Genomic DNA, 14,874 nt, shown 5'->3' on the forward strand with positions numbered 1-14,874 from the left:
CCCTGGATAATTTCATTCTCACTGCAATCCGAAGGCCAGCTACATCCGTCATCTACGACAAGATGACTGAAGTCGCTGCTTACCCAATCTTGAGGCACATCATCGTCATCATCAGACGAATCGGCATTCATTGCTTCATCCAATTCACGTTCTTCGTCTTGCAGCTGTTCAACAATAAAGGGTATGTTCTCCCCCTCATCAGCCACGCATTGAGGTGCTGCGGTGCCACCTGCCTCAATGTTTGCCTCCTCGACTTCTTCATCAATATTTTCATCCCCCGGACCAGCTTCAATGTTTATCAAAGGAGGGTTTTGGTGCACACTGACAAGGAGTACCAGTGGCCACTGCCAATGACTTGCATTTTGCAGATAAGTTAGCCAGTTCTCGTTGCTTGCAAGTGGCATAAGCTCCCAGATCAAAGCGTGAGTGGTACGATTTATGACGCATTGAACACTCACAGTGTGTGTCTCCTGATTAATCCTTAGTCCCCTCATTAACCAGTTGCATAGGGATTCAAATGTCCTCTCGTGCGGTCTGGTAATTCCTCTGACCGCACAGTTGAATTCACTTAAATCTACCCCATTCGGCCCATAAATCACATTTCCTTCTCCATAATATATACTGAAAATACCCTTCTCGGAAGACATATCTGTCAATCATTAATAAACTAGTTATACTACATATTAATACACAACGAACGACGATCCTAAATTTCAGCGACTCTCAGATTATATTTTACAGATTCTAAACTATTCAGATTATAAATTATACTAAAAACAAATGAAAATACTAAAACTATTCAAAACATAACTACTATAACAAATATTTCCTAAATTATAGCTATTTTCAAGTACTTATATGGCTAGAACGAGAATATACCTCAAAATCGACGCGTGGACAGGGCTTCGCCGCTTTCTCTTCTCTCTTCCTCTTCTCTCTTTCTCTTTTTTCTGATTTTTGCTGGATAAAATGGCATTTTTGAGGCAGGTTGGGGCTTAAATAGCCGGTGGGGGGACCTCCCGCCCGACCAAAGGGCGGGATGCCTCCCGCCCGCTAAACGGGCGGGACGCGTGGGGCCCGGGACATCCCGCCCTTTGGTTGGGCGGGATGCCCTCCCAGGGACCTCTTCGCAAATAATTTATTTGCGAAGAGGCCCTCGGGTGACATCCCGCCCTCTGGGTGGGCGGGATGTCCCGGGCCCCACGCGTCCCGCCCGTTCAGTGGGCGGGAAGCACCCATTTCTCTAAATTTTCCCAACGGCCACCCCTTTTTCGAATTTTAGTTTTTTTTTATCCCTTTTTTAAAAAAAATTCGCACGGTGTCAGCCCGTCCTGTCAAAATTAAGGCCCAGAGACCAGTACGTAGTCCAAAAAAGAAAGGGAGACAAGAAGGTCCGTGAAAACCGAAAAGATTACATGACAGGTTAAAACACACAACTAACCGAGCCTTCAATTAGGTCAAGAAAAGATTACGTCTATGCTCAAGAACGAGAAGACGAATGTTCAAATGGGAACTTAAAAAGGAAAAAAGAGCGAGACGAGAATGATGTCAGTTAGTGAATGATGCAGCTGCTCCAAGCCCTAGGAGCTGTAATGACCGATGAATGCCTACCATTATATTTCTCCTCTGTCAGGGGATCTAACTAGGGGCATCAGATAGATTCAGCCTAAGTGCATTATCAAGAATCTCTTTGGCTGCACTCTTATATCAATAGTGGCCAGGCAGCAAATGTCTTTTTCACGTTCAGCTTCATTTGACTTCGCTGCAACTCTGAAGATTGGAAAAAATCAGCTTTGACTTTTTCATGGAATCAATTCCCCATTGCATGAGTGTAGTCTTGCAGTCACTCGTGCAGGGGCCACCAGGACTGAAAACACAATCTGAAATACCATGCATGCATTGACCTGCATCGCTGCTGGCAACTCAATCTGAAATTTGCGGACCATGCAAGCCATTGGTGTCGTAATCCGGCCTGCATGCATGATCCAGAGCAGAGATGAACCCTCCGCGCGCTCATTTTGCGGATCGGAGCGCCGGGAGGGGCGGCGTCTTCGTTCGAATCACGCAGCGCAGCGCCGCCGCCGGCCGCCACACTGACTGCGTTTGCGTCTCGCGGTTGCGACCCCACCACCCGCCGCGCGGAGAAGCAGGCGCGCCCCCGAGCGGAGGAGATGGCGCAGGCCGATGCCGCCGCCTTCTTCCGCGACGCTCCCCCGCGCGTCGTCATCGAGATCATCCGCCGCCTGCCTGCGAGGTCGGTCCTGCGCCTCCGCTCGGTCTGCAAGGTCCTGCGCGACGTCACGTCCTACCAGCCCCTCCTCGCCGCCGTCCACCTGCTCCACCTGCCGCAGCCGCTCATCTGCTTCGGCCGCGACGCCTTCCCCGACCGCTCAATCCGGTTCAGGGACTACTGCGTCGAGGCCCTCCACCTCCGCTCCGACATGCTACGCCCCGTCCTTCGGTTCACCGACAGCGAGTACTACGACTTCATCGACAACATCCAAGGTGCCGACGCGCCCCCCATCTACGCCTTCACCAAGGACCACATCTACTACGGCGACGGCGAGGAGGTGGGGGACGGCCAACACTATCGTCCCCGGATCACGGTCCACGGCTCCATCGACGGCCTCCTCCTGCTCTCCTTCATCAACATCTGGTACATCTGCAACCCCGCGACGCGCCAGTGGGTCGCCCTCCCGGACCTCAGCAACTGCACCGTGATTGGGCTCTACGCGCACGTCTCCTCCGGCGAGTACCGTATGCTGGTCCACACAGGCCAAGATGATGGGGCGACCTGGACTCGCTACTACGTTCTCAGGGTCGGCGCTGAGGAGGCCAGGGGCATCGGGCGCCCCATCCCGCCGCCGGCGACCTTGCACGTGGGGTCGTTGAGCATCGGGCTGGATCCTGTCTCGCTCTCGCCGCCCGTTCAGCTCCGCTGCAACTTGCACTGGCCGCCGCAGGAGCGCCAAGGGTACCACATGCTGGTGTTCGACACGGAGGCCGAGGTGTTCAGCTGGATGAGCTCTCCCAACCCCATCAGAGAAGGGAGCACGCAGCTGCTTGAAATGGATCGCAAGCTCGCCATGTCCGTCTCCAAGGTCGGCAGGCCAACGCTAGAGCTCTGGCGTCTAGAGGATTACCGCAACGAGATTTGGGTCCAGATATACCGGATCAGAATCCCAGTGATGGAAATACCTGATCTGCATTATATAGACTGGTTTCCACATGTTGTCTCACCGCAAGGGGATGTGCTGATCGAGTGCTCGAACAAGCTGCTATTGCACTGTGACAGGAATGGGAATTTGCTTCGGAAGTTTCAGTTCCGTGAGGAGGCACCGGTGGTTAGGCATGCCCTGAAGGAGACCCTTCTTCCTCATGCTATCTTTCGGGAGCCCAAGATTGCCGATGGTGATGTTGAACCGCCATTCTTCGAGGGGCTCTAGTTCGTGCTGGTGGTTGCATTTTTCAACGTCTGCGCTATGCATGCTACCGCGCAGTCTCTGTAGATGAAGCTGGAATCAACTAGCTTTTCTTTTCCCATTCTCTGAAGGTAGGGATAATCATGATCATGATCATGATCAGATGTTCACATTTCTCTGTTATATTCTCCAGCTAATACTCTGCATGCATGCTGGATGTTTGCTCAACTCTTGGACATGAATTTGAAAGAGTGAGGTGCTGCTGTTGAGTAGGCTGGCTGTAATGCATGTTTGTTGTTTTTCTGAAATTTTCACTGATGCAAATGCTCCAACTAAAACTCCGTTTGTTTCGCATTTAAATTTTAAATGTAATGTGTCTCATCACAAGAATCTGCTGCCAAGGCAAGCTATAAACACTCTGCAGCGAAATATTTCCAACTTCTACTAGAATAAACGGGACAAACATTGTTCCAGGCGGGAGTTTAAAGCTGTCGCGGCAAAACGGATACGAGGGACTGAGCCATTCTAGTGAAATAATGAGGTTTTCCAGAAGATGTGCAACATGATGCCGTGGCCGTGACGTGACCGCTGACTTTGGATCATCACAGTGCAGACAAGCTTTGGGTACACAAGTAATCAAGAGTTGCCAGAGGGCAACAAAGCTTGCCCCCGACGCGATGATACCAAATTCGCAGAATTCACTCTGATACTAGACCCATAAAACATGGGAATAAACAGCTAATTTATTATCAAGGCCGGCTGATCCTCTCATATTCAATGCTACGTGAATGCATTTTCTAGCTGCACCACACCACCATAAGAATTCCCCCCCTTTACAGAATGATGAGCCTAACATACAAGGAAAAAATTCCTGATGCCCACAGCAACAAAAGGCCAGCATGGCGGTCATATATGCAAAGGATGGACTCGACAGGGTGCCAAAATGACGCGAACGAGCCCCCCACCACTGGAGTCCACGCTTCACAGGTTAGACCAATCAAGGATGCCAGAGAATGTACACCGCGATGCAAAGAGTCCTCACAAATGGCTCGGCCGCCTCTTGCCAGTGTCAGTCCTCTGTCGCTTGGCTGGCTTGGCCCACTGGATGTCCCCAATGCCGGGTGTCGAGGAACTCCCCCCATGATCTGAATGCGCACCCCAAACAGTAGAATGCATCGACTGCTGGGACGGATGCGCATCCCTTTGGAATGGCATCCTGGCACCTCTAGGTGAGGGCACTGGGCCCAGCCGCCCAGGGTTGGTTGGTGAGAGCGGCCCAGCTCGGCCTGAGCTAGATGGAGAACCAATGCTGTTCCTTGGCCGTTCTTGTCTTTTCTTCTTAACAATGAACATATCGCTTGGGTGCAATAACCCAGCACCATCCGGGAGTTGATCCCTGCTGCCAGATCCAGAATGCCTCGAATCTCTATCAGATCTGGAACTGTGAGGCCGGCTAGGAACCTCGCTAGGCTGATTATGCCTGCTATGTCCCGAACCATGCTGCTCTGCTTCACTGGTGCTAGCACGCCGCTTATGGCCCAAAGCAGCGTGCTTTGTCGACTGCCCAGCAACGCCACTTGCAGCTCCTCCAGGATTCGAAAATGACATCGCATTCTTAGCTTCGCTGAAGTCTGAGTCTGGGAAGGCAATCTTCATTATGTTGAAAAATAAGTTATGGAGGGTCTCAGCTTCTATCCGGACCTGCATTTTTAATTGGAGTAAATTAATATTCTATTAGGCTACAACACCAACCACAAGTTCAGAACTAGTAGAAGCACAGATGACAAACATAACCAATGTTTGATGCAAAACAGTAGGACTACCTCATGCCTATAGCTGAAATGCTGAACCACACTCTTCAACATCTGCTGCATGTCCGCTATGAACTCGGTTACAGCGCTATACTCGAATCCATCAACTCGCTGTTCAATTTTCTGTAGGTCAAGGGTGCTACCAGCTGGACCTCTGAATGAGGAATTTTCATTCCTCCTCCACCAAGAAGATATATTAGGTATGATTTGATGACCCTCTTTGTCAATCCTCCTCCATAGCTTGCTTATCACATTCTTGCACTGCAGGTATTCAGGTCGAAAACAGCTTCAGCTCAGCCATATGGGATAGTGTATATATACAAAAGGGTAAAACATAACGAGCCAATGACAAGCCAAAGGAACAAAAGAATCCCTGCTGAGACAATATTGATAAATACTATATGGCATGCCAAAGAAACAGAACGAGCCACAAAATAATGCTAAATGTTAAATTCCAATTGCATACGTATACAGCTAACAAAAAAACACTTCCACTGCATGCGACCCAGATGTTAAAATATGTAGCACATTAAGCATAACTTGTCAAAACTAAAATTATTTTTTGCAAAAAGGTGCTTTCATGATAAAGCTTTTCAATTCTACAGATAATTCCTCCAGAGAATCCCGTTCAATTTGAAGAACATTTAATAGAACAAATCACCATAAATGCAGTACTGCACAAAGAGCGTAAGTTTGTGTGCATACCTTTCTTTGCATACTGTCAGACATCTTTGTGCCGCGGTACTCTGGGGAAGCAGAGTCAATGGCCTTACTGCTCCAATTTTCCTTGGAGCGTTCAGCAGATCCTTCACCAGATCCAGACAAGTAAGTCAATTTCCCTGTCCTAGAAGCAGGCGAAACCTTCTTAGATGGCATGTTGCGCTTCTGTTTGACTATAGGATGAACTGCGTCTTGCTGCCTGGCAGCTGGATCAGCAAAAGGATGGGCACCTAGGTCAGACTTAAATTGTGAATTATAATCACAATCTCCTTGAAATGTAAGATGAGTACCACGCTGGGGGAAGACCCCTTCTCCGCCAGATCTATCTTCCTGCTTTTCTGCATTAGGTCTTGGACGAACACGGATACTCCTTTTGCGTTTTATTTTTGGTTGCAACACCTGCTCATCCTCACCGTCATCACGTTCATGATTCCAGCTCCCTGACTGCTGGAGGTCCATATGTGAGTCACCTGACATTGCAATCTCACCTTCCTCTAGGTCATCAGGCTGCAAATTACCAGTTAAAAGTATGATGAGCTAGTTAACTAACATATAAATTCAAGGAGAAACAAAAAAGACATAACAACAATATGTCAACACATACAGTTCTCCTTGACAAAGAACCAGGGCGGGCATCCAGAGCAGATAGGGACCGCAATTTTTTTGAAGATGAGGAAGGTGCAGGTGGTGGTAATCTCCTGCTTCCAGAAGAAGAACCTGTGGAACCAGCTTCTTCCATCCTGTTAGCTTTTCTGCTACCTAATCCATCAGTAAAATTGTACCTGCCATCATGGATAGGCTCTTCTTCCTCTGATTCATCCTTGTTATCAGGTACCGAATCATCATTGTCCTCTTCATCTTCGAATTCCCCTATTTCCCCTTCATCAGGCAGGGGTGTGGTGATATTCCTCTCTTCAGAATCTTCATCCGATTCTTCAAGATCTTCATCATCAATCTCCCTGTAGATGGAATACTTGCCAGTACCCTTTGGCCGACCCCTTCTCTTCTCAGGTGTATCATTAGTGTCTAAAGCAATGCCACCAGACGACATATTTCTAGACGGCTTTTTGGATAGACTTGCCACAACAGCATCTACTTCAGTAGAGCTAACACGAAGCCACTTTGGAACCTGATGATGTTTCATCATATCCCCTGTCCAATCAAAGTCTTCATCCATCTGATCAAAAAGTTCAACTTCACGTTCAGTCCTAGCAATCATTCGGTTCACTTCCTGTAATGAAGGCACGTCATGAACAGTTTCTTGATATCTCTCTTCATCATGCAGGAGTGTCTCTAAAGTCGTCCGCCTTTCCTCATGGGTTGTTCTTTGATCAAAACGACCAGCATTAATGACCTCATCTGCCATATCAATTTTGTATTGTTGGATATTGTTGCGGATGAGACTCTCAATTGATCCCATGTACCTATCTTTCCCAGCAAGATCATCCTCCAAATCTCCACTCCCTCCATTTCTCAACTCATCCTCTTTGTGGTAACTAGATATGTTATCAACAACAGCCTCCATGTAAATAACCTTCACCTCCCTAGTCTGCCCTATACGATGGGCCCTAGCAACTGCTTGCTCTTCGTTTTGTGGATTTGGATCAGGGTCATATATTACAACAGTGTCTGCGCTCTGAAGATTCAGACCCCTACCAGCAGCACGAATACTAAGCAAGAATATAAAACAATCAGAATTAGGCCTGTTGAAGTCAACAATCGCCGACTCTCGATCTTCCAAGCTTGTTGTTCCATCAATTCGCCTGTAAACAAGTCGCCTCCATTGCAAATAGTCTTCCATGATGTCAAGAAGTTTTGTCATTGTGCTAAAAAGGAGAACACGATGGCCTGCCCTATGAAGCTTAATTAAAATTCTATCAAGATTCCACAACTTCCCGCAAGATCTGATCATAAAATCTTTCCCATGATTCAAGAATGGATATGACAGAAGAGGATGGTTACAAACTTTTCTTAGCTCCATGCACTTGTTGTTGAGGTTCTTGTATGTCTTGAACTGGTACATGGGATTTCTTTGTGCACGTTGTTTCTCATCTTCAGGATCAACTCTAATAGTACCAGTAGATTTGATCCAATCATATATAGCTCCTTGAATGGCAGACATTCTACACCTCAAAACAATAGAATCCTGCAACAGCATGCCGGATTAATAATGTTGCAAACTTACCAAACAAATTGACCAATGAGTGACATGCGAAAAAAGGATAGCACCTTCCGTGGAAGTGAGCCTTCAACATCTTCCACACGCCTACGTAGCATGAAAGGTTCCAAAATCTGATGCAGCCTGTGAATGATTATTACTTTCTTCTCTGTCTCAAGCCAATCATCTTCTTCTTCACTATGTGTCTGACCATCCCTCTGAAATGGCTTAGAGAACCAATCTTGAAATGCCTTACTACTGTCAAATACTTCTGGAAGCAACAGGTTCAAGAGGGACCAAAGCTCCTTGAGATCATTCTGCAATCAATTCCCAAATGCATTAAATAACTACAAAAAACTACAACAAAAAAGGTGCATTAATGACATGATAAAATAGCTATACTGGTAAAAAAGAGAAGGGGCTCCTATCATCAGTACTACCTCCATCCCAGAATATAGCTATCTTTAGATTTTCTCTAAGTCAAACCTTTCAAACTTTGACTGTAGATGGTAAAAAAAACCCATAAAGATTGACAATATAAAAACGATATTAGTTTTTTCATAATGAAACCAACTATCGTAATATGTAACATTTTCTATTTAAAAGTAATCATTTTTGGAAATATTATTGATCAAAGATGAAAATGTTTGATTTTGGCTAAGTCTAAAAGTTGTTATATTTTGGGATGGAGGTAGTAGATTATAAAGCGAGCCTCTTTTTTTAGTAAAGCTATGCTGGCAACAATAGCAATACACATTTATCTGGTTTACCTGTAGAGGAGTACCAGTGAGAAGGAGGCGCCGTTGGCAGCGATAGCGATCAAGATCACGCGCCAAGACTGAGTCTCTGTCCTTCATCCGCTGCGCCTCATCAATTATAATGTACTTCCAATCAACCCTTGAAAGCTTGGAACGGTCAAACATAACAAATTCATATGTTGTTACAAGAACATTAAATTTCATGGCCATAACCTCCTGCGAGACGAGTCAAAAATTAGAAGCAAAATTTTTACAAGAGCTAATACAAGAAAATACGCATGTATTTGCTATAAGATAGCTTATCAATGCAAAGTAACAGAATGTGGCAAGCATTACTTTCAGTCAAGGAATAAACAGGGATCAACTGATAAGAGCAGCCATTCAACTAAGAAGATGATACCCCTGTACTGCACAAAAATGCACCTGTACAGGGACTGATATAGACCGATCTAGAAAACTAAAATGGAATCGCGTACAGCATAATTTAACTTACTCCAAATAGTTTAAAGCATGTTTGCTGATGTGTTCTTATATATTTAGGATGGATACAGTTGACATGAAAACAGATCCAATAAAAGGTAAGCACTGTATGCAAAATAAGGGTGATGATACTAATTTAGTAGGTGGTTCCTTCAAAATCAAACAGTGCATGATTATGGCCCATCCCCTTCTAGAAAGTTTTCAAACTAAGAGATGGCAGGGCAAGTCATTGGAATTGATTGTGTTTGTTCACAACAAGAAATGTATCAGCAATTTTGCTAAAATAAAATGCATGTACAAGCTTGACATATGAAAAGCTACCAGAAGAAAAGGTAGCTTACTTGAGAGAACAGCTTCTGCCTTTGGTCCTTTGCACCAACGTAAAAGATGCAAGATGCTGATGGCAGCCAATTTAGCAGTTCACTCTGAACCAAGAACAGATATCACAGCAAACTTTAAGTTTCTACAACAAATACAGTATCTAGAAATGGAAAGTAAAAAATAGCTCCTCAAAGCATGAAATGACATGGAAGACATACCTTCCAATTGACCAAGACAGCATTTGGCACTATTATGAGATGTGGGCCATAATTCCCTTTAAACTCCATCAGGTATGCGATCAATGCCATAACCTGTGATAACAAATAGCGCAGACATACAAATAAACTAGCAGCATTGGATTGAATGAAAAGAGGAAGCATTGATGATAAGAAAAATGTTGTGATATAACAGGAGTACAGCAAGCAAACCAGAATAAGAAAGGGATGCTACACACCTGCACAGTCTTGCCGAGACCCATCTCATCAGCCAAAATACCGTTCAACTTATTATTGTACAAAGAAAGCATCCACTGTAGGCCCACCTAGATAACCAACAAAATGAATTTTAAATCTCCTGTGACAGGACATTAATACAAAGAAAATGAATATTACTTCAGTTAAAAGTAGACATCCTACCAGTTGGTAGTCCCTTAAAGTTCCTGCTCGCAACAGTGATGGCTGCTTGGTAACACTTTCACTAACAGCATGAGCTAAATTGTAGTACCTAAAAATATGAAAGAGGTATAAGAAAAAACTTATTAAGAGTGAAAAAGTATGTTTTGAAGCTAATCTGATAAACCCTACCGCAAATAGGGGAAAAAATGCAGGCTCCAAAAATGCAGCATAAATTTACTCCAGGTTCATATCTAAATTCTAAAGTAAAGAAACAGCAACTTGGAAAAAAAAATTCTGATACAAGTACATTTTCAACTTTGTCGATTTCTTACTTGTTAACTGATGTATTATCCCTTGGTGCATTCATCTCAGAGAATGTGTTCCTTATCATAACCTCCTGACCAGCACATTGTGCAGCAGCCTTAACTTCTTCCTCAGATAGACCCTGTAAAACAAGAAGCATGTTCATGTATAGGACTAGCAATAAGGAACCTGGTTACATGCAGCAGTGAGGCACAAATGCTTTAGATAATGTCTACAGGAAGCTTTGCTATTCAGCGATAAGAAACCAAAAGAGGAGGGGGTAGGGGACAAAGCTGTTTCACTAGCCCAAAGCGAAGAGTGTCAAATACCTGTGCCCGTGCAGCTGCAGCTGCAGCATTTGCTGCTTCTTCTACTTGTTGCTGACTCTTGGCAGCAGTTATTTTTCCTCCAAGCTTATAAAGGTACTCTTCAGTCTGAGTCAGGAAAGAAGATAGAACATTGTATCTTTGAGCTGCATCACCAGGAACACTAGTTTGCTGTTCCAACAAAATTTGACGGTATCTTTCCACATCATTGTTTTTCAATGCCTCCATTCTTTTGTTCCTATCATCATCTTTCCTCTTTGAGAATTCTCGCAACATCCTTTCATGGTACTTGGCCACCCCTCGATTACGAGTTATTCGAGCATCACGAATGGCCCAATGTGCCTCCAAAAGCTTCTTGCGCCACTGGAAAATGGATTTCAGCTGCTTCTCTCTCGAGGCTTTCTGCATCTGCTGAACTTGTCTTGCAAGCTCAAAACGTTGACGTTCACATTGTCTGACAAACTTTCTGTATATCCTATCTGGCATTGCCATTATTTCTTGTTGCTCATGCTCAACTTCATCTCGGAGCCGAGCCTGATGTTCTAGGAGTTTGAGCTTCTTTTCTTCAATCTGTAGCCTCAAGACAAGATCAGGCCGGATTCTTTTCCTCTCTAGATTAATAGCAAGCAAACCACTTATCTTTTTTAAGTTATCCTCACGTTTCTTACCAAGAACTATCATTCCTTCCTGAGCTAATAAATCTTTCACATCATAACCTAGTGACAGATTACTGTTGTAATTTGCAGGTCCCAAGGAATCGTGCCTCCTAGTGAAGGATGGGAAATCGAATAATGGACCATGGTATTTTCTGGGAACATCTCTTGGAACTGGGGCACTGCTTGTCGAGGCCGCCCTTTTTGTCTGCTCAGCATCTACTGAATCACTTTCTGCTGGTAAAGATTTACCCCTCTCAGCATTGTAATCACTTCTCCCAGGTGTTCTCTGGATACCCCGTTCTAGATCCTGCTCGGATTTAATCACAGTATTGTTACTATGCTCTGGTACTGAAACTGGTCCAATTTTAAGAGACTCTTTCGGAGAAGCTTTCATCACTTGCATGGGACCAGGACCACTGGCAGGACTAGCTTTGTCTTCTGAAGCAGAAACTTCCACCTTTGGTAAACAGGGTCCCTTCAACAATGCCTGTTTTTCAGGAGCTTTATCACCAGTCTCCATTTGCCTTCCATGTTCATCCACATTGCTTACACCAGGCCTTTCGCGGTTAGGCGTTGCCTGAGGTCCAGAAATCTGCTGCCCTTGTGAATCAGGAGGCCGTCCAGTTACAATTAATTCAAGAACTTCTGGTGGGAGTGTACGATCACCACGCTGATATCAAGGGACAATAAAAGGAGCAAAAAAGAAAACCGCAATGATATTAGATTGATCAGCTGAACCGCATCTTAAAATTACGGGCTGGATCTCATAAACATAAACAAAATAGACTTTTAAGGTTTATCTTTATTGTACCTTTAAACGCCGAAAAGCTAATATCTGAGCTTTCAGTACATGAAGTTGATTTTTTGTGAAACCCGTTTGCCCCGTTTGCGGCCGGGCACTTGGAGTTGGGGCCTGTGACCCTCCTGTTTCGCCAGGGGTTGCTGTAGGGGCAGCAGCTTGGTTAAGCTGCTGCATCTGTCTCGCATGCTGCATCTGCACCGCTTCTGAATTTGCAAGGACATTTTTTGGATTGGATTGCTCAGGAACCTTATTCACATGCCCAGAACTCTGTGGGATATGCATCGTCTGTGCACCATTACCCACTGTCATAGGTGGCCTCACAGCATTTGAGCCATCCCTGTTATGGGCAGATAACTGTTGTTGCAACTGCAAGTTGCTCGAATTCACTATCTTAGCCTCTTCTCCACCAGAAACTGAGCTCGGGGGAATGGGCTGCCTAGCCTTCAATGGGGCACCCTGACTGGCAACATTGCCATGCCCTGGGGCATCGCTGTTCATTTGCGAGGACGTTGCTTGCTGCTGCGCAGCCATACTTGCCTCATTTTGCTTCTGCATGGCTGCCATCCTGCTGGACTGCCAGATCGGCAGGAGTTGAGAAATCGCACTCATGTTTGCAGGATTGGACAGGTCGAAGTTGTTCTCCTTTGCCCAGGCTTGGATGGCTTGAAACTGCAATGGCGTTAATGGGCCACCACCGGCACTGCCCATGCCCACCTGGCCTTGCATTGGCTGCATGGGCCTGATCATACCCACTGACGGCAACTGCTGTCCAGGTACTCCTTGAGGAGGCATAGGAGGCCTCATATCACCAGTTCTTTGCTCATTACTGCTTGGTTGTCCCTGCTCTTTCTGCTTCTCCGACTGCTGAATATGTTCAGCCTGTCGCTTAAACATCTGAAGGGCCATAAACTCTTGCATCTTGGCAGGGTTGTTAACCATATCTTGGTCTCTTGATGATGACCCCGGCATATTCATCTTGGCCTGCTGCTGGAGGAGCATACCCTGGGCCACCTTCTGCTGCTGCTGCTGCTGCTGCATCGCAAGCTTCAGGTATTGTTGCTGCATTGCCACCTGGTTGTGCATCTGACCTCCAACCATGCCCTGTGGTCCGCCAGATAGCGGCAGGTTCCTCTGACCCTGGAACGGTGGCATTGCGCTGGAGGACTGAGGGAAGCTACCGCTGCCGCCTGGTCCCATCATGCCAGGTGGCGCACCGGATTGGTATGCTTGCTGCTGTTCGTGGTGATGCATCATTCCCTGCAACAGAATGTGACCCGTTCAGAAGTCTAAAACCTCGCAAAACCAAGAACCGAAAAAACCCAGTTGTAACACAGCATCAAGACAACAAGCAAACAAAACCGATTGAATGGTTGGGATTTTCTAAAAGCAAACAAAAATTCGCATCAACCACACTAAAGAGCAGAGGTTATCCAAATCACTCGGGGAAAAAAAACAAACTGAATTGAGACGGGATCAGAATCAGACAACAATTCTAAATTGAAACCGGGGACTACACGAAACCCCACGGGCTGGGGAACCTGGAGACACACACAACACATGCAAACCCAAATCGAAACGGAACCCGACCAGCGGAAGAACACCATGGGACAAGACAAGACAACCAACCAGCCGCACTGACACTCCTGCGCTGCGGGAGGGTTGAGAAGACCTCGTTGCCGTTTGCGGCAGGCCATGTAAAGACGGGAGGGCTTTTCGCCACGGCCGCAAGATTTTTTTCCCGAATCCCAACAACCACGCGCGCGCAGGCGCACGGTTCCCCACCAATCACATCGCCCCCGAGAACAAAAAAAACGACCACCCAAAATAAATTCGAATCCCACAGAGCCGGGGTGGGGCAGACAAGGCAAGGCCTACCTGGCTCCTAAACCCTAGCTGCTGCTGCTGGGACTGCTGCTGCGCCGACGCCGGGGTCCCCGGCTGCGGCTGCTCCGGCCGCGGCGACGTCGCCGGGGAGCTCCGCGAGCTGCCGGAGGGCCCCCCGCTGGGCTGCATGGTGGCAGGCCCGGGGGTCCCGGGAGGGCGCGCAAGCTTCTAGATCTGGCCGATTCGGGGTTCCCTCATGCGTCCGCGGCAGATCTAGGTCGACCGGGCCCGCGCGGCGCCGCGGGTCGCCGGATCGTCGCCGGAGATGGCCCCCCGGAGGCGGGCTGCGGGGCTCCGGTGGCTGGTGGGGGCAGTCAAGCCCTAATCCGGGTTTGGGAATGGAGATTTCTGTGTCTTTTGTCTCCTTGGATTCGACTGGTTTTTTTAACGCGAGAAGCCGGGGAAGGGGAAGGAGACCCAGTTTGGGTGCTCGGATCTTAAATTATATCGAGCTCGAGGGTCTTTAAGTTAAAAGGGAGATACAGGGATATTTTCATGGAGCCCCTCAAAAAATTTATAAATTTATACTGAGCCTTGTGACCATGATCTTTTGTGGCTCGGGCAGCTTGTCCGAGCTAATGGCATTGTCCTAACCAGGTTACTTCTTTCCTTAAAAATT

At 46.6% G+C, this 14,874-nt stretch overlaps 2 protein-coding genes across 3 annotated transcripts; one reads left to right on the plus strand and one right to left on the minus strand.

The window, feature by feature from the left end:
- The first annotated feature begins 2,171 nt into the window (after positions 1–2,171).
- LOC112883513 (F-box protein At5g49610-like) lies at positions 2,172–3,446 on the plus strand. The gene is made up of 2 exons (XM_025948817.1): positions 2,172–2,502; positions 2,602–3,446. Exons 1-2 carry the CDS (start codon positions 2,172–2,174, stop codon positions 3,444–3,446), a joined length of 1,176 nt encoding a protein of 391 aa, XP_025804602.1.
- A 664-nt stretch (positions 3,447–4,110) lies between these two features.
- On the minus strand, positions 4,111–14,671 carry LOC112895172 (ATP-dependent helicase BRM). Of its 2 annotated transcripts, XM_025963089.1 has the most exons (15): positions 14,247–14,671; positions 12,381–13,628; positions 10,917–12,239; positions 10,617–10,729; positions 10,306–10,393; positions 10,125–10,211; positions 9,889–9,981; positions 9,691–9,774; positions 8,882–9,085; positions 8,183–8,428; positions 6,558–8,099; positions 6,244–6,460; positions 5,939–6,159; positions 5,246–5,494; positions 4,111–5,123 (listed from the first exon to the last, which is right to left on the minus strand). In XM_025963089.1, exons 1-15 carry the CDS (start codon positions 14,382–14,384, stop codon positions 4,461–4,463), a joined length of 6,516 nt encoding a protein of 2,171 aa, XP_025818874.1. In that variant the 5' UTR covers positions 14,385–14,671; the 3' UTR covers positions 4,111–4,460. The 2 variants fall into 2 exon arrangements, with proteins under 2 accessions (XP_025818874.1, XP_025818864.1); XM_025963079.1 differs by having other exon boundaries at positions 5,939–6,460; positions 14,247–14,384.
- Between the last annotated feature and the right edge of the window lie 203 nt (positions 14,672–14,874).

Source organism: Panicum hallii, chromosome 1 (genome assembly GCF_002211085.1).
Source record: "Panicum hallii strain FIL2 chromosome 1, PHallii_v3.1, whole genome shotgun sequence".
Classification (NCBI taxonomy): domain Eukaryota; kingdom Viridiplantae; phylum Streptophyta; class Magnoliopsida; order Poales; family Poaceae; genus Panicum; species Panicum hallii.

What these genes read in the sequence shown, in the direction of transcription:
- LOC112883513 (XM_025948817.1), top strand. Translation starts at nt 2,172, where the DNA reads ATGGCGCAGGCCGATGCCGCCGCCTTCTTCCGCGACGCTCCCCCGCGC. An exon ending in CGACTTCATCGACAACATCC is followed by an intron (nt 2,503 to 2,601) that starts AAGGTGCCGACG and finishes ATCGTCCCCGGA; the next exon opens with TCACGGTCCACGGCTCCATC.
- LOC112895172 (XM_025963079.1), bottom strand. Translation starts at nt 14,384, where the DNA reads ATGCAGCCCAGCGGGGGGCCCTCCGGCAGCTCGCGGAGCTCCCCGGCG. An exon ending in TAGCTTTTCGGCGTTTAAAG is followed by an intron (nt 12,240 to 12,380) that starts GTACAATAAAGA and finishes CCTTGATATCAG; the next exon opens with CGTGGTGATCGTACACTCCC. An exon ending in ATTTCAGCTATAGGCATGAG is followed by an intron (nt 5,124 to 5,245) that starts GTAGTCCTACTG and finishes TTAAAAATGCAG; the next exon opens with GTCCGGATAGAAGCTGAGAC.